The 27,623-nt window shown below is 47.9% G+C and overlaps 1 protein-coding gene across 1 annotated transcript in view; it reads right to left on the reverse strand.

The window, feature by feature from the left end:
- The window catches only part of RNF144A (ring finger protein 144A), a 65,009-nt gene extending 40,248 nt beyond the window's left edge, over nucleotides 1-24,761 (reverse strand). Inside the window, exons 1-2 of the mRNA XM_038740031.1 lie at nucleotides 24,684-24,761; nucleotides 5,135-5,280 (exon numbers count right to left, since the gene is read on the reverse strand). Coding sequence (XP_038595959.1) covers nucleotides 5,135-5,269 — 135 coding nt within the window. The 5' untranslated portion in view covers nucleotides 5,270-5,280; nucleotides 24,684-24,761. The remainder of the gene's footprint in view (nucleotides 1-5,134; nucleotides 5,281-24,683) is intronic.
- Between the last annotated feature and the right edge of the window lie 2,862 nt (nucleotides 24,762-27,623).

Below are 27,623 nucleotides of genomic sequence, written 5' to 3' on the forward strand. Positions count from 1 at the left end.
GAGTACCCCATGGGACAACCTGATCACCTTGTAACCTCCCCAGCACTTAGAACAGTGCTTTGCACATAGTAAGCACTTAATAAATACCATCATCATTATTATGTTATTATTATTATTATTAAGTGACTTGTCCAAGATCACACAGCTGGCAATAGCAATGTTGGAATGAGAACCCAGGTGCTCTGTCTCCCAGGCCTGTGCTCTTTCCACTATACCAAGCTGCTCCTACCTAAGCCTTATTAAAGTCACATTTCTTTGCCTGCCCTGACTAAGCCTTTTTTCCCCAACTCTCTCTCCCTTCTCCTTCGCCTATGCACTTGGATCTGTACCCTTTAAGCACTTGATATCCACATCCTCACCCCCCCCCCGCCCTGGGACATATGTCCATATCCGTAATTCATTTTAATATCTGTCTCTCCCTCTAGACTGGAAACTCCTTGTAGGCAAGGAACGTGTCTACCAACTCTGTTATATTGTACTCTCCCAAGCATTTAGTACAGTGCATGGCACAAAGTAAGTGCTCGATAAATGCGACTGACTGATTGCCATGGTCAGAGGGTGAGGGGTGGCTCCCATCTGCTCTTCTTTCCGTGGCATGTGTCTGGTCTCCATCCCATTTCCCCCACCTCCCCAAACCACCACATTGGAAAGCCAGCTCGCCCTTCTGGTTCAAAGAATGTCTCTGAGTCTGCAGCTTTTGGCCTTGGCCACATTATTTCTTGAGCTCATGAGAACTGGCAACTCCTGGGGTAAACAATGAAACTAGCGTCGCTGGATTCTCAACAATCCTTGGAAACTCTCCTCTGGGGACAATGGATGTCTGAGCATCTCCACAACCATTCACTTCAACTTAACTCTGGGGTCCAATTTAGCAATGCCTATTTATTTTTATTGCAATTCTCTAGAACTAGACAATAAGAAAAACAGGAAAGCTGGCAGAAGAATCTGGAGGGAGGGAAGAGCATGCAGAGTTTGTGGAAGGATGGGCTGGACAGTAGCTCTGGGTGTTCTCATTTGGTGCCCACTAGGACAGAAGCACCATGATGAGCTTACGCTCTAAGACACAATTTGCCCAAGAAAACATTTATTCAATCCACTTTCATGAGCTTCACCACTCCAGATACCAGGAGAAACACAGGAGTCAATTCTAACTGTGTCTATGAATGGGAAGAAAGATGGTTTGCTGTTCTGAACCTAGACAGCTCTAATAGGTAGAGGTATTCCAAGTTTATTTTAGACTATTGGGTGATGAATAAAACTTGTAAGAAAATGCTCTTCTCTTTGGGAAGTGATGTCAGTGCTACGGAAGAAATCTAAAGGTCTTTTAACTAGGATCGTTATCAAGTGTTTTGAAATGATAATTTTAAAGACATACTCATGAAATTTAAAATGGCATAGGCAAAGTAGGTTTATGTGAGATTCCCTGAAAGTGGGACATTTTAAAAATTGGGAAATGACCGAGTCCCTAGCTTGGAGGGCTCCACAATGAGTGAGTGCATTTTGCTCTATGAAACATTCAGGTGAAATCCTTCAAGATGACATAATAATAATAATAACAATAATAGTAAGAAGAAGAAAAAGAATTGTGGTATTTGTTAAGCACTTACTATATCAATCAATCATATTTATTGAGAGCTTACTGTGTGCAGAGCACTGTACTAAGCGCTTGGGAAGTACAAGTTGGCGACATATAGAGACAGTCCCTACCCAACAGTGGGCTCACAGTCTACTATATGCCAGGCACTGTTTTAAGTGCTGGGATACAAGATAATCACATCCCACACAGGGCTCACAGTCTAGGCACAAGAGAGGGCAGGCACTGAATCCCTATTTTACGGATGAGGAAACTGAGGTGCAGAGAAGTTAAATAACTTGCTCAAGGTCCCACAACAGTCAGGTGGCAGAGCCAGGATTAGAAGCCAGGTCCTCTGACTCCCAGGACAGTGTTCTTTCCACAAGGCCAAGCCACTTCCCATGACCGATCTGTCTCGGGGTTTGAATTTTGAGATCACTCAATCTACTAAGCAGTGGGTGGTGCCAATCAAGAGGGGGGAGGGACTTTTTTGTGTAGCTCCATAGGAGGAAAGAACCCAGGCCCACCACAGCTGCACGGACTGCCCATTGGGGACATGAACCTATGGTTTCCTGTGAAATCATAGCAAGTGAGGATGAACCTGGAGCCGACCCCCATGGCAGGGGCAGGGGGAACCCCGGCCTGAGCCACCACAGCTGGGAGAACCCCAGCTGAGGACGGAGAGCTGCTGGAATTACTGCTGCCACTGCCGGACTGTCTGTGGAAGGGAAATGGACGCACGCATTAGGTTTCCACCGCACCAGGGGACAGGGTGGTCAGTCAGTCTGATAGGGCGGGGAAAGAGGAGGGGGTCCATCTCCAAACTAGACAGCCAGGGTGCTAAAGCAGGAAAGGCTTTTGTCCTCCCCTCACAGAAGAAAAGTGGCACAAAGCCAAGTGGTTCTGTCCCACCTCCTCGGGAGAGTTTGCTCTGCCCTAGATCCGTCTCCCTCTGAGGGAGACAAAATGAGAAGCCTCGCTGTTTATTTTCTCTCTTAAAAAAACAAAAAAAAGAATCGACAGAAAAGAATGCCCCCCCCCACCCCGCCCCAGCCAGCAGCAGTCTGAGGCACAGAAAACTTCCAAACTGGGCAGTGCTGTAGCCAGTGCCCAGCCCGGTGAGGCTGCATGACGGGTGTGGGTACCTGGCCAGCTCCAGATGGCATCGTATACCTGGTAGGGGAAGGCGGGTAGCACCGTGGTGGATCAGAGTTCAACCCCTTTGCCGTGGGACTGGTATAAGTGATAGAGCACCTGGATCATTTTGTAAACCAACCAAACACCTCTTGTGATAATCACACTCGGGTTCGGACCCGCTTGGAGTAGATTTACTAAGAGACACATTCAAAGAGGTCTAGTGAAGCTCTCAGTTAATCAGTGGTATTTATTGAGCACATACTGTGTGCAGAGTTCCGAACTAGGCACTTAGGAGAGTACCATGCAAACTTTTTCCAGAATTCCTTAAAATGATTGAATGGTTCACTAACCATTCAACCTATGATTAAAGACAAATTACTGTTGAACATTTACACCCTAACCTCATACAATGCTCTGCACATAGGAGGCACTCAGTAAATACTACTGCACTCAATTTTATGCTACTAAGCACTTACAACAGTGCTTTGCATAGAGGAGGTGCTCAGAAAATACTACTGATTGATTCCTTGAAAGATCCTTGTGGGCAGGGACAATGTCTACTAAATCTATCATACTCTCCCAAGGACTTTTACCTTTTTTGGGGGTGGGAGGGAGGTATTTGTTAAGCACTTAGTATGAGCCAGGCACTGTACTGAGCGCTGGGGCAGATACCAGCTACTCAGATTGGACACAGTCCATATCCTATAAGGGGCCCACAATCTTCATTTCCATTTTACAGATGAGGTAACTGCCAGACAAGTTAAATGACTTGTCCAAGGTCACACAGCAGACGAGTGGTTAAGCTGGGTTAGAATTCATATCCTTCTGATTTACAGGCTTGTAATCTATCCACTAGGCCACACTGTTTCTCATGGTATTTACCATTCCTCATGGCATTTACCATCGGAAATGTTATTTTCATTGGTTTTTACTGAGCGCTTTCTATGTGCAGAACACTGCACATAAGGGCTTGGGGGAGTTCAATGTAACAGAATCGGCAGACACATTCCCTGCCCACAATGCACTTACAGTCTAGAGGATGAACTTGCAGTCTGGAGGTCTTAATACAGCCTTAATACAGTGCTCTGCAGACAGTCGGTGCTCCATAAATACTTCTGGTTGATTATTTAAATCTTGATTGATGCTGGATTTCAAATTAATTGTGTAAAGAAGCTCCTTTTAAGAGAGATTATGCTAAGGTAAAATTCCTATTGCATAACTTTGGATAAAAAAGTACTTACTCGATGTTATTATTTTACTTTATATCACTCATTAGTTCTCTAAAAAGAACGTTTAAACTACAACTTAAACATAGCGACAACTGCCTACACACTTCATTTAAGAACATCTTCGTAAAGGCAGAAAAATAAGCTCAAATAGTTTATAAAAAAAATTGGTTCAAATATTGTTTCATGCAAATAGAAATTAAAGGAACATCTGGCCTTGTGCTTCATTTGAAATGTTTCCACATCATATTACCACAACGAGGATGTGGTTAGTTAATCAGGAACTCACAAACATCACAGTCCCCTATACTGTAAGCTCGTCCTGTTGACTGTAAGCTTGTCGTGTTGACTGTAAGCTCGTTGTGGGCCGGTAATGTTTATTTTTCTATTGTGCTTTCCCAAGAGCTTGGTACAGTGCTCTTCCCACAGCAAGCGCTCAATAAATATGATTGAATTGAATGAATGACCCCGCTTCTACCCAAACAACATTGATGGTGTTGCTCCCCGCCTGTTGAAGGAGGAAGCTGGCTCTGAGGAGCCCCAGCAGGAAAGACAGAAAGGAGGACCAGGGAGAGAGGAAGGCTCAGTCATGACCAGGGAGGGAAAGGCCACAAAAGACAGGCTCCCTGTCCCTCCTGACGTTCCCCATGATTAACTTGCCATGGCTCCCAAGACTAGCTCGAGGCTGCCCATGACCCCCCGAGGCTTCCTCGGTCTCCTCAGAGCTGTCTATGACTCCCTTCCCCTAAACTCTGCCATGACTTCGCTTGATTCCAAGGCTACTCCTCCGAGGTGTCCCAAGGCTCCCTAGGTCGAAATTCTCCATGACCTTGAGAAAGATTGGGAAGAGGCGAGTGGGGTCAGGCTCCTCACCACTGAGCTGTCACACTAGGTCCAGCCTCTCTTCCCCCAGGCTTCCAGGAACCAGGTTTCTCAAGGCAACTGTCCCACAGAGCCTCACGCGGCAACAGCAGCTCCATCCCCCCAAGATGGGGCCCCCGGGTGAGTTTTGGGAAAAGGTCGAACCAGAGAAAAAGAAGATCCATTGGTGGGACCCACGAGCCAACTTTGGGAATGGACCAACAGGTGGACAGAAGATCCAAAGGTGAGGCCCAAGGGTTAGCTTTGGGAAAGGACCAACTAGAGAACAGACGATCCATCGGTGGGGCCCAAAGGCTAATTTTGAGAAAGGACCAACCAGAGTACAGAAGATGCACTGGCATTGTGCTATCGTTGTCATCTGCTCCACAGGATATTCCCCAAGGCAGAGCTTACAGGACACCAGAGGATCCAGGGCCAAGTCCCACGTGGGCCTGTACCTTGCTGTCATCATTGCAGAGTGACCTAGAAGAAGAGAAGCACACACACCAACCATTACCACAGAGGCGGCGGGCCACTGGCCCAGGCTCAGTTACGGTCCCTGGGAGGAAGGCTGCCTCCGAGGGACAGGCCACATTCTTCCTTGGACTTTGGCTCCTTTCTCATGAACTACAGGAGTGAGACATGGCCAGAGCTTAGATTCCCCCAAATGCCACTCAAGTGACCCCACGCCATACAACTCCCTAGTTCTTGTTCCTGAACGTATCTTCCACACCACATTACTAAAGCACAAACTCAGACAAAGGCCCTATGTTCCATATTCTTCTTGTTTGTCACTCTTGATTGCTATAATAATAATAAGTATAATAATTAATAATAATAATACACTGTGGAATTTGTTAAGCACTTACTCCAACAAGCACTTTTTTTCCACTACCTACCTCCCTCCCCTTCTCTGTCAACTATGAACTTGCCTGTGTACCCCTTGGCACTTTCATTCATTCATTCATTCAATTGTATTTATTGAGCGCTTACTGTGTGCAGAGCACTGTACTAAGCACTTGGGAAGTACAAGTTGGCAACATATAGAGACGGTCCCTACCCAACAGCTGGCTCACAGTCTAGAAGGGGGAGACAGAGAACAAAACAAAACACATTAACAAAATAAAATAAGTAGAATAAATATGTACAAATAAAATAAATGAATAAATAGAGTAATAAATATGTACAAACATATATACTGGTGCTGTGGGGAGGGTAAGGAGGTAAGGGAGGGATAGGAGGGGGAGGAGGGGGAGAGGAAGGAGGGGGCTCAGTCTGGGAAGGCCTCCTGGAGGAAATGAGCTCTCAGTAGGGCTTTGAAGGGAGGAAGAGTGCTAGTTTGGTGGATGTGCGGAGGGAGGGCATTCCAGGCCAGGGGGATGATGTGGGCCGGGGGTCGACAGCAGGACAGGTGAGAACGAGGCACAGTGAGGAGATTAGCGGCAGAGGAGCGGAGGGTGTGGGCTGGGCTGGAGAAGGAGAGAAGGGAGGTGAGGTAGGAGGGGGCGACGTGATGGACAGCCTTGAAGCCGAGGGTGAGGAGTTTTTCCCTGATGTTCACCCCAACCCTGTAGTATTTATGCAAATATTTTTATATTCTACTATTTCCTCTCTCCCTAATCTACTCTAACGTCTGCCTCCCCCATAGACTTTAAGGTCCCTGTGGACATTTTTGTTGTGTTGTACCTTTCCAAGTGCATAGTCCAGTGTTCTGCACACACATCAAGTGCTCAATGAATACCACTGACTGATTGATTGATGGGGTAGATACAATATAAGCAGACTGAATCCAGTCCTGTCCCACCTGGGGCTCACTGTCTTAGAGGAGAGAGAACAAGTAATTCAATTCCATTTTACAGATGAGGAAAGTGAGGCACAGAAAAGTCAAATGACTTGCCTAAGGTTATACAGCAGGCAAATGACAGAGCTGGCCCTGTGATCTAGGTCTATCTTTCAGTCCTATGCTCTTTCCACTAGACCACACTGCTTCTCGATTGGAACCTAATAGGTTTCTTTTCTTCCATCACCTTCTAGTCAATATTCAACCATTATTACTTGTTTTAATAACATAGTTTAGCACTACAAAATTCCTTCTTTCCTCCATTGCCTCTGTCACCTCTCCTCCCTCCTTCCCCCCAGGCCCTGCTCCAATTCCCCCTGGCTCCTTTTCTCCAAATGTGATTCAGCTCTCTGCTATTACAACACTTGATTTGTTATAATAATGATCTTTGACCACGGATCTGTCAAATTTCATCCATCAGATGGAGAAGCATCATGGTCTAGTGGATAGAGCACAGGCCTGAGCATCAGAAGCACTTGAGTTCTAATTCCAACTTGTCTGCTGAGTGACCCTGGGCAAGTCACTTAACTTCTCTGTGCCTCAGTTTCCTCATCTGTAAAATGGGGATTAACACCGTAAACCCCAGGAGGGACATATGCTAGGTCCAACCTGATCGGCTTGTATCTACTCCAGTGCTTAAGATAGTGCCAGGTACATAATAAGCGCTTAACAAAAAACATTAAAAAAAATAACTGCCCATTGCACCTAAACGGTGTACCCCGAAAGCAGGGGTTTGACCCTGGGCACTTAGATCTAGGCGCAGAAGAATGAAACAGACACACTGAGTCTTGCTATGAATGCCATGGTTTTAATGAGTAAACCTATGAAACCTATGGCTCCAATGCACGACATACACAAACCACAAACAAAAGTTTGTTACATCCCTTAGGATCCCCACGAGTGAAGTTATTACATTCCCTAGGGTCCCACAGACAAAGTTATTCCATCCCCCAGGGTCCCAATGTCTCACCCGACAATGGGGTGGTTGGCACGCATTTACCAACCTCTATCCCAGACAGACAGGACCTAGAACCCCTTTTCCTCTCTCGTACTCGGCAAGTGCTCTGGGTTGTCCTAGCCTCCCCTCTAGGTTGAAAGGAACAGTAGTTTATCCAGGTGCATATCCGATTTTTTGGGGTGAGGGGGCAGATAGAAGGGAAGAAGTGTGTGGATTCCACAGCTGGGGATCTGCATCCCACTGATCAACTGGGTGAGCATGAAGTATCACTGCCATATTTTAGAAAATACTATCCGCCTTTAGTGTGTGACATCCAGCTTCTTCCACATGGACCCAAATCTACCCATAACCATTTCATGGAAATGGCAGACAGGGAAGGTTGCAGGGAATTGGGTAAGATGTTCAGTCGCTGTCAAGCGTAACCTTGGGCCATATCTACAAACTACAGCCCTCTTCCCGCGAATTTCCAATCCTTTGATGTACGAAACATTTCCCTAGGCTTAAACAACTAACATGTAACAAATCCCGAAAGCAGGAGATGGCAGGCCTCCCCAAAATGGAGTCAATTTGGTTCGCTCTGGTTGGGTGACTGTGGACATAATCTCAGGCTGGTCTCACACCTACAGCACTTTTACATTTGGCGGTAATGCTGCCAAATGTAGCTTAGCTTGCGGCTTGGTTTAAACACCTTCCTTCCTCTCGTCCTCAGCCTTTAAAGCACATTGGCCATTTGGCCATCATTTAGATTCGTAAAAATAACACCATGCAAATACGCCTGTCCAAAGATGGCTTTAATCAATCCAAACAGCAGCCTGAGATCACAAGAATGAGGGCCCCTCAAAGGCTTAGGGGACAAGTCAGCAGTGACTACTTTACATTTAATCCTGAATAAATAATGGTGGAATTTGTTAAGTTCTTACTGTGGTCCAAGTACTGCACTAGGTGCTGGGGGAGATGCAAGAGAATCAGGAGGGACAGGGTCCCGATTATTCGTCTCCTCCTGGCATGCTTACTGGGGAGTTCAGACAGACGGGTGACTGAAGGAGTCAATCAATCAAATTTATTGAGCACTTACTATGTGCAGAGCACCTACGAAGCAGTTCAGAGAGTAATAATAATAATTGTGGTATTTGTTAGGCGCTTACTGCGTGTGAGGCACTTTACTGAGCGCTGCGGTGGATACAAGCGAATTGGGCTGGACACAGTCCCTGTCCCATGTCGGACTCACAGTCTTAATCCACGTTTTACAGATGAGATAACTGAACAGACAAGTGGCGGAGCCAGGATTAGCACCCACAACCTTCTGACTACCAAGCCCGTGCTCTATCCACTAAGCCACACTGCTTCCCATGCAGTGCAATAATAATAATAATAATAATACGATAGCATTTAGAACAAAATCAGCAGACACATTCCCTGCCCATAACAAGCCACCAGTCGAGACGGGGTGGAAGTGACAGGCCAGACTCTCCATACCACCGACTCGTCACCCTGCCATTGTGTCACCGGGAGGGCTTAGACTGCCAACCCCCAAAACAGCACCAATTTTACTCTGGAAAATAGTAATGCTAGAGGCTCTCATTATACTGTGTGAAGTCAGTTAAAGATAGAATCCTGCAACTGAGGGACGGGACAGGAAATCAAAATTGGGAGGCAGAGTGCCTATTTAGTAGAACAGATACACTGGGAATTATGAAACCAGCAGAAATCCACCTTGTCGGATGACATCAAGGCCCTCGTTATGTAAAATTGAAAGGAAAGAGATTCCGGCTTAGGACCTGGGTGGAATTCGTATTGAAGTCAATGCTTCCTATTCGTTTTTCCCAATTTTTCCAGGGAGGAGTATATGGTGAACTTTTAATTTTTATGGTATTTTTTAAGCACCTGCTATGTGTCAAGCCCTATCTTAAACACTGGGGTTGAAAAAGGTCTATCAGAATGGACACCAGATGTGTCTGTTATATTGTTGTACTGTACAATCCCATTCACTTGGTACAGTGCTCTGCACACAGTCAGCGCTCACCAAATGTGACTGACTGAGGGACACAGAGTCTAAACTGGAGGGAGTAGGATTTAATCCTCATTTTACAGGTGAGGTAACAGGCACAGAGGTCACATAGTAAGTGCTCAACAAATATCATTAAAAAAGGAAAGAGAGAAGTGACTTGTCCAAGGTCACACAGCAAGAAATAGGCAGAGACTGGGATTAGCACAGAGATCTTCTGATTCCTAGGACAGAGCTTTTTCCACTAGGCCTCCCTGGAGCCAGGACCACTCTCTTTATTCAGACCAATTGCTTATAGGAGTTACTGGCTTGCAGATTACAAAGCACAATCGCAGACTCCTCCACCAATCAGACAGGGATACTCCCCCTCTTGGGAAACAGTAAACAAACCACTTGAGATGCAGAGACAAGCAGAAAACTTGAATTATTGCAAAGTCCCATTTAGCCCATTAATTACTGTGGTTCAAATGCAGAATTGAAGGCCAAGCAAAACTTAACAGGAACAGAAATCCTATTCTTCCTTCTGGGCACTGTGGGTAGGGAATGGAGCTATCAACTCTGTTACACTGCACTCTCCCAAGCGCTTAGTACAGGAGACTGAGCCGTTGTGGGCAGGGATTGTCTCTGTTGCTGAATTGTACTTTCCAAGCACTTAGTACAGTGCTCTGCACACAGTAAGCGCTCAATAAATATGTCTGAATGAACGAATGAATCCGCACTTAGTAAGCACTCAATAAATATGATTGATTGATTAAGTCAGACTGATTTATTTCATGGAACTTAATAGTAACAACCCCAGCTCCGGATTTTCCAATTTTGGCCAAAGACTTTCCACCATCTATCCCTGGATCTGGACTCCTGAAGTCAGTCCCTGTCTGGGGGCTCATTCACTTCTTCATTCATTCAATTGTATTTATTGAGCAATTACTGTGTGTGGAGCACACTGTACTATGCATTTGGGAGAGGACAGGACAGCAATACACAGACAGGTTAGCCGCCCATGGGGATGGAAGTCCTTGCAAGCCGATCACACAGCAGGACTGGATGCCCATGGAGTCAGTCACACAGCGGGGCTGGACACTAATAAAATAAATAGAATAGTCTTGATCGGATGGGGCTTGGCGGGAGGCCCGGCTCTCTCATAGTCTGCCGAAGCCCCTAAGAGAGAGGCACAGTGTGTGACTGTAGGTCCCCTGGGACCAAAAGTGCCTGGGCTTGGGACTCAGAGGTTGTGGGTTCTAATCCCAGCTCCACCTCTTGTCAGCTGTGTGACTTTGGGCAAGTCCCTCAACTTCTCTATGCCTCAGTTACCTCCTCTGTCAAATGGGGATTAAGACTGTGAGTCCCCAGTGGAATAGCCTGTTAACCTCCTATCCACCCCAGCACTTAGAACAGTGCTTGGCTCAAAGTAAGCGCTTAACAAATATCATCATTATGATCCTGAAGACTGGCAGAAAGAGAAAAAGGAAGGGGGCAAGGAGGAGAGGGGTGTGCAGATGGGGTGATAGCCCTGATTGTTAACGATGAGGCCCATGGAACTTCACATGGAGTGCCCATGGAGTTACCTCAACTGTAAAATGGGGATGAAGACTGTGAGCCCCCTGTGGGACAACCTGATCACCTTGCAACCTCCCCAGCACTTAGAACAGTGCTTTGCACATAGTAAGCGCTTAATAAATGCCATTATTATTATTATTATTATTGTTAGTATTATTCACAGTGGGGAGAATTGATCAGGGTAGAAATAGAATGTGGGTGGAGTGGTAGGTGGGACTGGCAAGTCTGCGAGAAAATGCCCTTTCCTGACCAACTGCCCAAGCGGAAAGCCCAGCCTTATCCGCTTATTTTTATTTTCTATTTATTTATACTGATACCATTGATGCCTGTTTACTTGTTTCAAAGTCTGTCTCCCCTCTTCTAGACTGTGAGCCCGATGTTGGGTAGGGATTGTCTCTATTTGTTGCTGAATTGTACTTTCCAAGCGCTTAGTAAAGTGCTCTGCACATAGTACATGCTCAATAAATATGATTAAATAAATGAATGAAAGACTCCATGCGGCTCAGTGGAAAGACCATGGGCTTTGGAATCAGAGCTCATGGCTTCAAATCTCGGCTCCACCAATTGTCAGCCGTGTTACTTTGGGCAAGTCACTTAACTTTTCTGGGCCTCAGTTCCCTCATCTGTAAAATGGGGATTAATGTGAGTCCCCCATGGGACAACCTGATCACCTTGTAACCTCCACAGCGCTTAGAACAGTGCTTGGCATATAGTAAGCACTGAATAAATGCCATTATTATTATTATTAGTTGCTGAATTGTACTGTCCAAGCGCTTAGTACAGTGTCCTGCACACAGTCCATGCTCAATAAATACGACTGAATAAATGAAAGACTACATTTTCCAACCCACCACAAAGACCCCACCCCCACCTCCCGTGTTCAAGGCCCGGAATATATCCCCCTGGTTCCTTTGGTGTTCCCAGGAGCCCTACACTCACACAATGTGCTTACTACTCACTGCAGAAGAAGAGAGAATTTTGGGACTCCACAGTTAAACCGATGTTTAAGTGTGCTTATTATAGCTGCAGAAATGTTTCTGCTTCCAGCATGTGGTTGGGAGAAGGGGATGGGCAAAGGGTTTGGAAATTTATGGTGCTAAATTAAAATGTGGTTCAGCTGGCCACAAAAATTAATTCCTCTGGGACCAAAGAGAACCAGATGGGAGAAATAGAGGAAAAACCCTAGCCCTTTTGAAGGGAGTCTTCCCCAAACTGATGAAGGCATTCCGATTCACCTCTTCTCCCGCCCGCGTCCTTCCCCCGGCGCCTCCTCCCTCCCGACATCAAGAGCTGGCCACTTTTGGTCCTGATCCCACTGTTGCAAAGAGAAGTCAGGAGAGGAAACATTAAGATAAACGGATTCTATACAGAGAGCTTACTGTATGTACAGCCCAGTTCCCAGCTCAGCAGAACTTGGCATAATGAGAATATCCCGTCTGTTTCCTCATTCCTGCTTGCCACATCCCTCCCTCCCTTCGAAACAAGAAAATACACTGAAGAAACCTTTCAAGGACGCGTGGCATGGGTGTCCTGAGGTGACACTCGGGTCTTCTCGTACTTTGAACAGTCCCTGGAATTAAAATTTTCAATCCTAAGGAGTGACTTTCTAATGGTCAGAATCTGATGAAAGGGGGTTATGCTTCTCCTATTTTTTTTTTTGGTACTTAATAATTATGGTTTTTGTTAAGTTGTTACTCTGTGCCAGGCACTGTACTAAGCTTTGGGTGGATACAAGCAAATCGGGTTGGACGTGGTCCCTGTCCCATGTGGGGCTCACAGTCTCCATCGCCATTCTACACATGAGGTAACAGGCACAGAGAAGTAAAGTGACTTGTCCAAGGTCACACGGCAGACAAGTGGTGGAGTCGGTATTAGACTCCATGACCTTCTGACACTGCGGCCTATGCTGTAACCACTACACCATGCTGCTTCTATTTGTTAAGCGCTTACTATGTGCCGGGCACTGTACTAAGCTCTGGGGTAGATACAAGATAATCAGGTTGGACACAGTCCCTGTCCCCCATGGGGCTTACTAATCCCCACTATTAATATTAAGTATTACTATTAAGTATTACTATTAAGTATTAACACTATTAAGTATTAATCCCCACTTGACAGATGAGGTAGCTGAGGCACAGAGGAGTTAAATGACTTACCCAAGGTCACGCAGCACACAAGTGGCAGAGCCAGGATTGGAACCAAGATCCTTCTGACTCCCAGTTCCATGCTCTATCCACTTAGGCCACGCTGCTACTTAATGCTCTACAATGATAATTCTTCACTTCTATACAATGTACGGTTGAGTACCTACTGTGTGTGGAACACTTTGGTGGGGGAGAGCACGGTGGACTTTGTACACACGAGGCCCTTCCCTCAAGGTGCTTACACTTCATCCTGGCATTCCTCATTTACACAATTGGAATTTGATTCTTGTTCTCCTGCCTACTTATGCCGTAAGCCCGATGTGGAACGGGGACTGTATCTGATCTGGTTATCTTGGATCTCCCCCAGCGCTTAGTATGGAGCTTGGCCCACTTAACAAATGCAGCATGGCTCAGGGGAAAGAGCCTGAGCTTGGGAGCCAGAGGTCATGGGTTCTAATCCCAGCTCCGTCACTTGTCAGCTGCGTGACTTTGTGCAAGTCACTTCACTTCTTTGGGCCTCAGTTACCTCATATGGAAAATGGGGATTAAAACTGTGAGCCTCAAATGGGACAACCTGATCACCTTGTATCCCCCCGAGCGCTTAGAATGGTGCTTCAGACATAGTAAGCACTGAACAAATGCCATCATTATTATTACAATTACTATGAATATTATTTTTCCACCTCCATCCCCACATCTGAGAAGCAACGTTGCCTAGTGGAAAGTGCACAGGCCTGGGAGTTGGAGATACTGGACTCTAATCATGTCTCCGCTATGTACCTCCTGCATAACCTCAGGCAAGTCACTTAAATTCTCTGTGCCTCAGTTCCCTCATCTGCAAAATGGCAATTCAATGCCTTTTCTCTCTCCTATTTAGACTGCAAATTCCATGTGGGCCCTGATTATCTTGTCTTTCCCTCTAGACTGTAAGCTCACTGTGGGCAGGAAACACGTCTAACAGTTGCACTATACTCTCCCAAGTGCTTAGTACAGTGCTCTGCACAGAGTAAAACCTCAATAAATATTATTGGTGGTGACTGATAACTTATGAGTAGTGCTTGGCAATAGTAAGCACTTAACAAATACCAAAATCATTATTATTATTATTCCACCTCCATCCCCGTATCTCACGGCCTAGTGGGAAGAGCACGGGCCTGGGAATCAAGAGGACTGGGTTCTAATCTCGGCTCTGCCACTTGTCTGCTGTGCGACCTTGGGTACGTCACTTCACTTCTCTGTGCCTCAGTTCCCTCATCTGTAAAATGGAGACCAAGACCGGAAGCCCCATGTGGGACATGGACTGCGTCCAACCTGATGAGCTTGTGTCTACCTCAGCGCTAGAACAGTGCTTGTCACATAGCACGTGCTTAAAAAATACCATCATTATTACCTCGCTTTCATAATGATAATAATACTACAGATGATGATAATAACAGATAATTGCCATATCTGTTAAGCGCTTACTATATGCCAACTACTATACTCCTCAGTGGGTTTGAGTGGCCCTGCAGGAGGTGGGAAGAGGGGCAAGGAGAGCAGCCACGATCCGAGGGCATAGTAAAGCTATGGGTTGCCAAGGAAGATCTCTGGTTGGAGAAATAAAAGTAAAACATTTGGAGGGGAAATTCCAGTAGGAGAGAGGCCACATCTGTCAGACCAGTGGGTCTTCCTCTCACACGGGATGGGTTCCCCGCAGAACTGTGCTGGAAGGTTCACACCCTCGAACCCGTGTCTCCCCAGTCGCCTTGAGCATCCCTCCAAAAGCCACACCACGAGGAGAAACTGTACTAGAAAATAGAACTAATTTGAGAATATTCATGATGTCCTTTCTCTGTGTATACGGCAGGCATGTATGTAATAATGGAAGCAGTGGGGCTTAGTGGCAAGAGTGCGGGTTTGGGATGCAGAGGTCATGGGTTCTAATCCCCGCTCCGCCACTCATCTGCTGTGTGACCGTGGGCAAGCCACTTAACTTCTCTGTGCCTCAATTGCCTCATCTGTCAAATAGGGATTAAGACTGTGAGTCCCACCCAGGGCAACCTAATAACCTTGTATCTACCCCAGCATTTAGAACAGTGCTTGGTACACAGTAAGCGCTTAACAAACACCATTATTTTTATTATTAAATAGCACTTTAAAGAAACAGAATAAGGCTGCAGCACCATGAGAAAGGTTTCTCCAACAGAATCTGCTCAAGTGAGTTTTCTGTGGTACTGATGAAGCGCTGGCTGTGTTTTGACCTGATGTAGAAAAATGTGCCTGTGCCAGCCCCAAGCATGCGACAAGAAGAAACAATGGATTCACAAGACGTGTTTGCCGAGCCGGAAGCAAGATGTCAAATGCCTCTAAGAAACTAGAAATGGAAAATGTCTCCCACCACTTTCATTCAATTGTATTTATTGAGCCCTTACTGTGTGGAGAGCCCCGTACTAAGCGCTTGGGAGAGTACAATATAACAATAAACAGACACATTCCTTGCCCAGTGGAAAGAGCACGGGCTTTGGAGTCAGAGGTCATGGGTTCAAACCCCGGCTCCGCCACTGGTCAGCTGTGTGACTTTGGGCAAAGTCACTTCACTTCTCTGTGCCTGTTACCTCATCTGTAAAATGAGGATTAAGACTGTGAGCCTCAAGAGGGACAAACTGATCACCTTGTAACCTCCCCAGCGCTTAGAGCAGTGCTCTGCATATAGTAAGCGCTTAATAAATGCCATCATTATTATTATTATTAGAGGACGCCAGGGTGGACACTACCGGCGCCTTGGGAATACCAGACAAGATGGCACTCAGGAGCTCACATGTGAGATGCCAGAAATTCAGGGAATGGTGCTGACATCACATGCTGTGTAGAGGAAATAGGCCCACCGTTTTTCTGGGGTTCCCTGGCCCCCCACTTGCACTGGAGCCACCGCATCCATTCCCAGGGGTCTCTGAACCAAGGCAGGGAGTCTAGGCCCACACCCTGGGAGGGGAGAATCAAAGGGAAGGGGCCTGGGGGCTTCCAAGAACAATGGTGGGCATCCAGGGACAGGGACCAAAATCCATACTCAGCTACGGACAGTTCTAAAACTGGACAAATGACCACCCTAACTACCAGCTCTGACACAGGCAATATGACAGAAGAAGCAGCATGGCCTAATGGAAAGAGCACAGGCCTGGTAGTTAGAGGATTTGGGTTCTAATTTAATTGCTTGCTGTATGACCTTGGGCCAGTTACTGAACTTCTCTGTACTTTGGTTGTCTCAACTGTAAAATGGGGATTACATACTTGTTCCCCCTCCTACTTAGGCTGTGAGCCTCATGTGGGACAGGGACTGCATCTATCCTAATTAATGTGTACCTAGAATAGAGATTGACACATGAGAAGCAACATGGCTTAGTGGCAAGAGCACAGACTTGGGAGTCAGAGGACGTGGGTTCTAATTCCGGCTCCGCCACTTGTCTGCTGTGTGACTTTGGGCAAGTCACTTCACTTTTCTGTGCTTCTCTCCTCTGTAAAATGGGATTAAGACTGTGAGCCCCACATGGACAACTTGATCACCTTGTATCTACCTTAGTGCTTAGAAGAGTGCTTGGCATGTAGTAAGCACTTAACAAATACCATAATAAGAATAACAACAACAGAGTAAGGGCTTAACAAATACCCTAACAAAAAAAACCTGGAAAAGAAAGTAACCCTCTCCCTTTCCCCAACCCCAAGTGGATTGCCACTGGGTACTGTTCTTATCTTAAGCATGTCCTGGCCAAAACTTCCCTAGTACAGAAATGCTCTGTAAAACTATTCTGCAGTAGTGGCTCAAAAACAAATTGAAAAGATAAAATTCACTCCATATGATCCAAAATAATGTTTAGCCATAGACTGTTCTGATCAATTTTTACCACTGGTCTAATCTGATGACAATGCGTGAACAAAAACCTGATAACCTGTCAGCCGTGTCACTTTGCGTAAGTCACTTCATTTCTCTGTGCCTCAGTTACCTCATCTGTAAAATGGGGACTAAAACTGTGAGCCCCACGTGGGACAACCTGATTGCCTTGTATTCCCCCAGCACTTAGAACAGTGCTTCACACATAGTAAGCGCTTAACAAATACCATTATTATTATTATTATTATTATTATTATACAGTGCCTCTATCATTGCTAAAGTTCTCAACCTTGGGCTACAGAAAGATGTAAAAGATGTGCAGAATATTAAGTTGATTTTCTTAGATTGGAGCAAAAGGGCACCAAAATAGCTGTTTATTGCTGATGCTGTTAGAATCTGGAAAGAACCAAGTGAGATCTTGAAGGGAAAATATGCAGTGACAGTTAAATTGCCTTTATTTTGAAAAAAAAATGAATGGATCAAGCACTGATCCTTGCCAAGTGTCAAGATAAAGGTCAATCCCTAGCAGCTGAAGGTAAATTAGCCTTTACAGGGGAAGCCAGCGAAAATCCCTCTGTAATATCAACGGTATTCAAAGTCAGAGCAATGAGAGAACCATCCATGAAATATGTTTGCAGAGAAGGGTTTAAGAGGAACCGTGCTAGTGAACCAGTGGAGGCCATGGATTTAATCCCAGGTCCCAATGATTACTAAAGGGACAAGCTAGTGTCTATCAGCTTTTCTGGAAGGCGTAGGGAATAGATTTGCTTCTGGTGAGATAATCCTTTCCAGGTTGATGAAGGTGACTACCAGAGGAGTGAGTTTGGCTCCTTCAGAAGCCTTGATGGCTAGTGTTGTACTCCTTCCCTAGTCCCTTCCACTCTGCAGGGAGGGAGGCCTAGCCCCCAACCCCTCAGACGTCTACTGCTTCCTGGATAGGAGTGGTGGGAGGAGGGGGAAAGAGGAGCCCCCCTTTTCTGAAAGCTGTGTCACCCCCATCCTGAGCCACCATCCTCGGGTCTCCTACCCAGTTCACCGCCACCCCCCAGCATCCTGCGGCTACAATGAGCGGCACCTCCTTAGCCCAAAGGCGGATGGGACAGCAGTGGCGGCAGTGCAATTTGGGTGCCCGGAGAAGAACACACACCTTGCTGAAAGTCCCTCCCATCCTCTCTCACGATCCCAAATCCAGCACCTTGAGGCAGATGGCGAGTGGGCCACCGTGCCAAGGTGGAAGAAGGAAGGCATCTGGAGTGACCCCCTGCAAACGTCCCCCACAGCAGCCCACCGGCATCAGACCTCTCCTTCCCGGAAGCCCCCGCCTCCACCACCTGCTAGTCTGGGCTTGAGGACACACGGCAGACCAGGGCAGAGCAGAGATGAGAACCCAGGTCTCCGGCTTCATTCATTCATTCATTCAATCGTATTTACTGAGCGCTTCCTGTGTGCAGAGCACTGTACTAAGCGCTTGGGAAGTACAAGTTGGCAACCTATAGAGACGGTCCCTACGCTACAACGGGCTCACAGTCTAGAAGGGGTAGGCCTCCCAGTGAGCTCTTTCCACTAAGCCACGCTGCCTCCTGAGATGTTGTAAGAGCTCATATTCAGCAGCAGCAAAGCATGGCATACACACACACACACAAAAAAAAATCCAAATACTGAATGCTCAGGAGAGTACAACAGAGTTAGCAGTCACAAGCCCTGCCCTTGGGGTGCTTACAGTCTACCGTGTGCAGAGCACTGTACCTACACTTGGTAGGGTGCAACAGAGTTGGTAACCACAATCCCTCCCTCAGGGAGCTTACAGTCTGCTTTACTAACAATAATAATAATGGCATTTGTTAAGCGCTTACTAAGCACTGTTCTAAGCGCTGGGGGAGATACAAGGTAATCAGGTTGTCCCACATGGGACTCACAGTCTTAATCCCCATTTTACAGATGAGGTATCTGAGGCCCAGAGAAGTTAAGTGACTTGCCCAAGGTCACAAAGCAGACAAGTGGCGGAGCCGGGATTGGAACCCATGACCTCTGACTCCTAAGCCCGGGCTCTTTCCACTGAGCCACGCTGCTTCTGTGTGAAGCACCGTACTGCCACTTGGGAGAGTACAATAAGAGTTAGCAATTGCAATCCCTGCCCTTGGGGAGCTTAGAGTCTACTGTGTACAGAGCACGGTACCTCTGCTTGGTAGCAGTCATGATCCCTGCCCTAAAGAAGCTTACATTCTAGTCAGAGCACCAAACCAAGTGTCGGGGAGAGTCCAAAGGGGCAAAGCTGCATTCACAGACATAAAAGAGGAAAGCCTCTACCCACCCTCCCCTCTCCTTTACCCTCAGAGGCTCCAGGCTAGTGTACAGGAACTAAACCAACCTAGTTCTAAACTAACACTGCCTGCAAGATGCAAGAGTCATGACCGATATCTGAAGATGGAAAGCTCTGGCACTGACAGGTGAGTTTATGCAGAAAATCTCAATCAAGAACAGAAGAGTCAAAACCCTAAAGGCCTTACTGGGAATCAGATTTCCAGGCGAGTCAGTCTGCAACATACATTTTTCATGACTCAAGTTTCTGGGGCCAAAAAGCACATTAAAACAAAAGCGAAAAGAGGAATAGAAATAGTAATTGCGGCATTTATTAGGTGCTTACTGTGAGCTAAGCACTGGAATAATCCAAAAGGCCTTACTGGGAATCAGATTTCCAGGGGAGTCAGTCTGCAGCATAGATTTTTCATGACTCAAGTTTCTGGGGCCAAAAAGCACATTAAAACAAAAGCAATAAGAGGAATAGAAATAGTAATTACGGCATTTATTAGGTGCTTACTGTGAGGTAAGCACCGGAACAGCTCCTGGTTCTCCTATCTCTCTAGCTACTCCTTCTCAGTCTCATCACCTGTCTACATGTTTTGTTTTGTTGTCTGTCTCCCCCTTATAGACTGTGAGCCCACTGTTGGGTGGGGACCGTCTCTATATGTTACCACCTACTTCCCAAGCGCTTAGTACAGTGCTCTGCACACAGTAAGTGCTCAATAAATACGACTGAATGAATGAATCTATGGGCTCTGTCTCTGCATCCCACCCTTTTAATTGTGGGAGTCCCTCAAGACTCAGTTCTGGCTCCCCTTCTATTCCCCATCTACACCCACTCCCTTGGAGAACTCATTTGGTCCCACAGCTTTAACTACTGCCTTTATGCGGATGATTCCCAAATCTACCTCGCCAACCCTGACCTATTTCCTTCTCTGCAGCCTCTCATTTGCTCCTGCCTTCAGGACATCTCGATGCCCCACTAACACCTCAAACTAAACATGGCCGAAATAGGACTCATCTTCCCAGCCAAAGCCCTGTCCCACCCATCTATCTTTCCCATCACTGTAGAAAATACCACTGTCCTCCCCGTTTCAAAAGCCGGTAACCCTGGCTCATCTCTCTCAGTCAACCCACGTATTCAGGGTCACCAAATCCTGTTAGTTCTACCTTCACGACATGGCTAAAATCCCACCCCATCCTCTCCATCCGAACTGCTACTATGCCGATCTGAGGAGTTGTCATGTTCCGCCTTGACTATTACATCAGCCTCCTTGCTGACCCGCGTGCCCACTTTCTCTCCCTAGTCCATTTTTTGGCCTCCCAGATGAATGTCCTAAAAAGACTGTTCAGCCCACATCTCTCCAGTTTTCAAGCACCTCCAGCGGTTGCCCATCCACCTCTGCGTCAAACTCCTTATCACGTTCATTCATTCACTCATTCAATCGTATTTATTGAGTGCTTACTGCGTGCAGAGCACTGTTCTCTACCCAACAACGGGCTCACAGTCTAGAAGGGGGAGACAGACAAAAAACAAAACAAGTAGGCAGGCATCAACACCATCAAAAGAGAAAACTATAATTATAGATATATACACATCATTCATAAAATAAACAGCGTAATAAAAATGTACAAATATCCACAAGTGCTGTGGGGGCACACCTGCTTTAAGGCACTCAATCGGTTCACTCCCTCCTACCTTACCTCACTGATTTCCTACTATGATCCAGTCTGCACGCTTCACTCCTCCAACAGACTTATTCACCTCATCTGTTTCACTGCCGACCCATTGCCAGCGTTCCCCCTCTCGCCTGGAACTTCCTCCCACTTCATCTCTGACAGACCATGACTCTCTACACCTTCAAAGCTTAATTAAAATCACACCTCCTTAAGAGACCGCCCCCGATTAAGTCCTTTTTGCCCCCTCGAGCACCTCTCCCCCCTCTGTCACTTATGCACTTGGATCTGAATCATTCAATCAATCAATCGATCAGTTGTATTTGTGGAGCACCTACTGTGTGCAGAGCACTTGGGAGAGTACAATATGACAATGAGTCTTGGAAGCAGGGGAGAGTAATCGTCTGTCAGATATGAAGAGGGCAGGCATTCCAGGACAGTGGCAAGATGTGGAGGAGAGGTTGGCAGCGAGATAAACAAGACTGAGGTGCATGAGTAGGCTGGCATCAGAGGAGCAAAGTGTACTGGATGGGTTGTAGTAGAAGAGCAGTGAGGTGAGGTAGGAGGGGACAAAGTGATTGAGTGCATTAAAGCCAATGATAAGGAGTTTCTGTCGGATGCAGAGGTGGATGGGAAACCACTGGAAGTTCTTGAGGAGTGGGAAAAACATGGACGGAATGGTTTTACAGAAAAGTGATCCAGGCAGCAGAGTGAAGAATGGACTGGAGTGGGGAGAGGCAGGAAGCGGGGACGTCAGCAAGGAGGCTAATACGGTAATCAAGGAGGCATATGATAAAGACTTGGGTTAACGCGGGAGCAGTTTGAATGGAGAGGAAAGGGTGGATTTTAGCCACATTGTGAAGGTCGAAAGAATGTATGTCTTACTAGTGAAAGGGAGAATATTTCCCTGTTTGGGAGAAAGAAGCCAAACGGAGCCCAAAGACAGCTCGGCGTCGCTGACTGCATCCATCACCCCCGAAGCCTTGAGAAATTCCGATTCTCGGAGTCCCACTGGACTCGTTGCCTCCAAAGCTTTGCTAGGACAGGCGGACGGTTGGACGGACGGAGAGTTACTTGTCTTGCACCCAAGCTTTGGGGAAGGCTGAAGCAGCATGGACTAGTGGAAAGAGCGTGGTCCAGCCTGGGAGCCAGAGGACCTCGGTTTTAATCCTTGCTCCATATGACCCTGTATGACCTTGGAGAAGTCACTTCACTTTTCTGTGCCTCAGTTACCCCATCTGTAAGTGGGGATTAAGACTGTGAGCCCAATATGGGACATGGATTATGTCCAATCTGATCATCTTGTATCTATCCCAGTGCTTAGTGCAGTGTCTGGCACGGAGTAAGAGCCTGACAAATACCATTTAAAAAAAAAAGACTGAGGTCATCCGACTTGTTAAGCCAGTCAGTCTAGGAATGGATGGCATAGGGATACCAGCAAGACACGGAGCTGCTGCAGCTTCGGCTCAAGGCCCCTCTCTTCTCCTTGTTCGGCCCCCAATCACTTCGGCCTCTTATCTTACGGAGCTGAATCTCTGTAAGCTCTTAGTTGGCCTCCATTCCTCCTTGAGGAGAGCATGTGGGTGGCAGAGGCTGAATCATTACTGGTATTGCTTTTTTAGTGTCAGTTTGTTGTTGTACTCTCCCAAGCACCTAGCTTTGCACACACTAAGTGTTCAATAAATACTGATTGAATGAATGAATGAATGAATGAATGAATGAACGTCAAGCCCTGAGCTAGGAGCTGTTAAACAAGAAGAAAGCTAAAGCTCGGGCAGAGTCAGCCTAGGGGATGGTAGGCGGGGGTGGGGGATGGGGGTGAGGAGAGAGAGGGAAGTCACCGGTATAGGGACCCGGGGGGTTGCCAGCAGACGACCACATGGCACAAGGCCAAGATGCTAAACAAACTAGGGCCTCAGAGAAAGCCAAGGCAGAGAAAATATGCCCTCAGGAAACTCCCTCCAAACATACCGATTTTCCTAATTCTCCTCGCTTTTCCTTCTCCCCCTCCTCCTCCGGCTGCTTATCCTGCGATCCTCCTTGTCCTCTTTCAGATCTCTGACCTACCCTCCTTCTCTGTCTCCTCCTCCTTCTCCCTGCCCCACCATCCTCCTCCTCCCTGTCCTGCCATCCTCCTATTCCTTCCCCCCATATCCTCCCCTCCTTCTCTCCCATCTCCTTGCCGTCCTCCACCTCCTCCTGCTCCCCGTCCTGCCCTCCTACTCCTTCTCCCCCCAGTCCTGCCCTCCTTCTCCTTCTCCTCGCCCCTGTCCTGCTGCCCTTCTCCAGCTTCCCATCCTGCGGTCCTCCTCTTCCCCACCCTCCACGTTTTCCATCCTTCCATCCCCTTCCTCTTCCTCCCACTCCCTATCAGGCTGTCCTCCTCCTCCTCCTCCTCCTCCTCTCCACCCTGCCCTCCTCCTCCTCCTCCTCCCCCTCTCCACCCTGCCCTCCTCCTCCTCCTCCTCTCCACCCTGCCCTCCTCCTCCTCCTCCTCTCCACCCTGCCCTCCTCCTCCTCCTCCTCTCCACCCTGCCCTCCTCCTCCTCTCCACCCTGCCCTCCTCCTCCTCTCCACCCTGCCCTCCTCCTCCTCCTCCTCTCCACCCTGCCCTCCTCCTCCTCCTCCTCTCCACCCTGCCCTCCTCCTCCTCCTCCTCTCCACCCTGCCCTCCTCCTCCTCCTCCTCTCCACCCTGCCCTCCTCCTCCTCCTCTCCACCCTGCCCTCCTCCTCCTCCTCTCCACCCTGCCCTCCTGCTCCTCTCCACCCTGCCTTCCTGCTCCTCTCCACCCTGCCTTCCTGCTCCTCTCCACCCTGCCCTCCTCCTCCTCTCCACCCTGCCCTCCTGCTCCTCTCCACCCTGCCCTCCTGCTCCTCTCCACCCTGCCCTCCTCCTCCTCTCCACCCTGCCCTCCTCCTCCTCCTCCTCCTCTCCACCCTGCCCTCCTCCTCCTCCTCTCCACCCTGCCCTCCTCCTCCTCCTCTCCACCCTGCCCTCCTCCTCCTCCTCTCCATTCTGCCCTCCTCCTCCTCTCCATCCTGCCCTCCTCCTCTCCATCCTGCCCTCCTCCTCCTCTTCATTCTGCCCTCCTCCTCTCCACCCTGCCTTCCTCCTCCTCCCCATCCTGCCCTCCTCCTCTCCACTCTGCCTTCCTCCTCCTCCCCATCCTGCCCTCCTCCTCCTCTCCATCCTGCCCTCCTCCTCCTCTCCACCCTGCCTTCCTCCTCCTCCCCATCCTGCCCTCCTCCTCCTCCTCCTCCTCTCCATCCTGCCCTCCTCCTCCTCCTCCTCCTCTCCACCCTGCCCCCCTCCTCCTCCTCCTCCTCCTCCTCCTCCTCGGGGTCCTCCGGCCTCCCCATCCTCCCGGTCCTTCTTCCTCCTCGGACTAGCGGGCCTCGTCCTCTTCCTCCTCCCGCTCCCCCGGCTGTACACCCCGCGGAGGCGGCAGCAGCAGCCCCCCGAGCCCCCTCCCCTCCCCTCCCCTCCCCTGCCATGCCATGCCATCCCATGCCATCCCCTCCCCTCCCCGGCCCTCACCTGCGGCCTGGTCCTTGGGGCGGGCACGGGGCCGGGCACCGGCCGCCTCCACTGGCGGACCCCGCGGCAAACGCTGCAACCGGCGGCGGGCGGGGCGCGGGCACACACGGACACGGGCACGCACACACGGGCACACACGGACACACACGGACACGGACACACACACACACACACACACGGACAGACACGCCCCGCCCCCCGCCCCGCGGGCCTTGTGACCGGGGCGGCCCGGGGCCGCTCCTCCCACCGCCGTTATTCTGCATTCATTCATTCATTCATTCAATGGGATTTCTTGAGCGCTTGCTGTGTGCAGAGCACTGGACTAAGCGCTTGGGAAGTCCAAGTTGGCAACACAGAGAGACGGTCCCTACCCAACGGCGGGCTCACGGTCTAGAAGGGGGAGACAGACAACAGAACTTATTAACAAAACAGAATGAATAGAATAAATATGTACAAATAAAATAGAGTAATAAATACGTACAAACGTATATACATATATACAGGTGCTGTGGGGAGGGGAAGGAGATAAGGCGGGGGCGATGGGGGGAGAGGAAGGAGTGGGCTCAGTCTGGGAAGGCCTCCTGGAGGAGGTGAGCTCTCAGTAATAATAATAACGATGGTATTTGTTAAGCGCTTATTATGTGCAAAGCACCGCTCTAAGCGCTGATAAGGTGATCAGGTTGCCCCACGGGGGGCTCACAGTCTTAATCCCCATTTTACAGATGAGGTAACGGAGGCACAGAGAAGTGAAGTGACTTGCCCAAAGTCACACAGCTGACAATTGGTGGAGCCGCGATTTGAACCCATGACCTCTGACTCCAAAGCTCGTGCTCTTTTCCACTGAGCCACGCTGCTCTATATGTACATACAGGTCCCTACCCAATGGCAGGTTCGCAGTCTAGAAGGGGGAGACAGACAACAAAAGAAAACATATTAACAAAATAAGATAGAATAAATATGTACAAGTAAAATAAATAAATCAATAGAGTAATAAAGATGTACAAACATATATACATGTATACAGTAAGGGGGGAGGAGGGGGAGCATTAATAGAGCAGAGTAATAAATGGATAGAGGTAGACACAAGGGCTGGGGGGAGGAGGAGGAGCAGGGCATCATGGGAACTCTCCCATCCCATCCCATCCCATCCCATCCCCATCTCATCCCCGTCACCGCCCTCACTTCCCAAAAAACAACAAGGAAGAAAGAAAGAAAAGAAAGAAAGGGGGAGGGGGGACGAAAGGAAGGAAGGAAAAAGGAAGGAAGCAAGCAAGCAAGGAAGGAAGGAAGGAAGAAGAAAGAAGAAAAAAGGAGGAAGAAAGAAAGAAAGGAGGAAGAAAGAAAGGGAAAGAAAGAAAGAAAGAAAGAAAGAAAGAAAGAAAGAAAGAAAAGAAAGAAAATAGAGAAAGACAGAAAGACAGACAGAAAGAAAAATAAGGAAAGGAAGGAAAGGAAGAAAGGAAAGGAAGAAAGGAAAGAAAGAAAGAAAGAAAGAAAGGAAGGAAGGAAGGAAGGGAAGAAAGGAAAGAAAGGAGGGAAAAAGGAAGGAAGGAAGGAAGGAAGGAAGAAGAAAGAAGAAAAAAGAAAGAAAAAAGGAGGAAGAAAAAGAAAGACAGACAGACAGAAAGAAAGAAAGAAAGAAAGAAAAAGGAAGAAAGAAAGGAAAGAAAAGAAAGACAGACAGACAGACAGAAAGAAAGAAAGAAAGAAGAAGAGAGGAAAAAAGATAGAAAGAAAGAAAGAAAAGGAAAGAAAGATTAGAAAATAAAGAGAAAGAAAGAAAAAGAAAGAGATAAAGAAGAGAAAGGAAGGAAGGAAGGAAGGAAGGAAGGAAGAAAAAGGAAGGAAGGAAGAAAAGAAAGAAAGAAAGAAAGAAAGAAAGAAAGAAAGAAAGAAAGAAAGAAAAGAAAGAAAGAAAGAAAAGAAAGAAAGAAAGAAAGAAAGAAGGAGGAAGAAAAAGAAAGACAGACAGAAAGAAAGAAAAAGGAAGAAAGAAAAGAAAGACAGACAGAAAGAAAGAAAAAGGAAGAAAGAAAAGAAAGACAAAAAGGAAGAAAGAAAAGAAAGACAGAAAGAAAGAAAGAAAGAAAGAAAGAAAGAAAAAGGAAGAAAGAAAGGAAAGAAAAGACAGACAGACAGACAGAAAGAAAGAAAGAAGAAGGGAGGAAGAAAAGATAGAAAGAAAGATTAGAAAATAAAGAGAAAGAAAGAAAAAGAAAGAGATAAAGAAGAGAAAGGAAGGAAGGAAGGAAGGAAGGAAGGAAGGAAGGAAGGAAGGAAGGAAGGAAGGAAGGAAGGAAGGAAGAAACAGGAAGGAAGGAAGGAAGGAAGGAAGGAAGGAAGAAAAAGGAAGGAAGGAAGGAAGGAGAAAGAAAGAAAGACAGAAAGAAAGAAAGAAAGAGAAAGAAAGACAGAAAGACAGAAAGAAAGAAAGAAAGAAAGAAAGAAAGAAAGAAAGAAAGAAAGAAAAAGAAGAAAGAAAGAAAAGATAGAAAGGAGAGGAGAGGAGAGGAGAGGCTAGTCGGACCCAAGCGGGGTCGGTAAGGGGGATGCCGCCCGGCCGGCGCCAAGCGTCCGTTGGTTGGGTGGGTGGGTCCGCAGGGAGGCGCTGTTGCTTTGCAGGGCACCGACCCCCTCCCCACCAACCCCGGGCTCGGGCCCGCAGCGCCCTCTGCCGCCCGCCGGCCCGCCCTGCACCCGCCGCCGCCCCTCCCTCCCTGGCGGCCCACAGCCCCTGCGGCCTGAGCCCCTGCACCCTAAATCCCTGCAGCCTGAGCCCCTGCACCCTACATCCCTGCAGCCTGAGCCCCTGCACCCTACATCCCTGCAGCCTGAGCCCCTGCAGGCCGAGCCCCCGGCGGTGTCCGTCAGCGGGCTTCCTCCAGGGCCAGGCCCACGCTGCAGCCTCTCCTGACCCCTTATTCACACCCATTCCACAGC

Source organism: Tachyglossus aculeatus, chromosome X1 (assembly GCF_015852505.1).
Source record: "Tachyglossus aculeatus isolate mTacAcu1 chromosome X1, mTacAcu1.pri, whole genome shotgun sequence".
Lineage (NCBI taxonomy): Eukaryota > Metazoa > Chordata > Mammalia > Monotremata > Tachyglossidae > Tachyglossus > Tachyglossus aculeatus.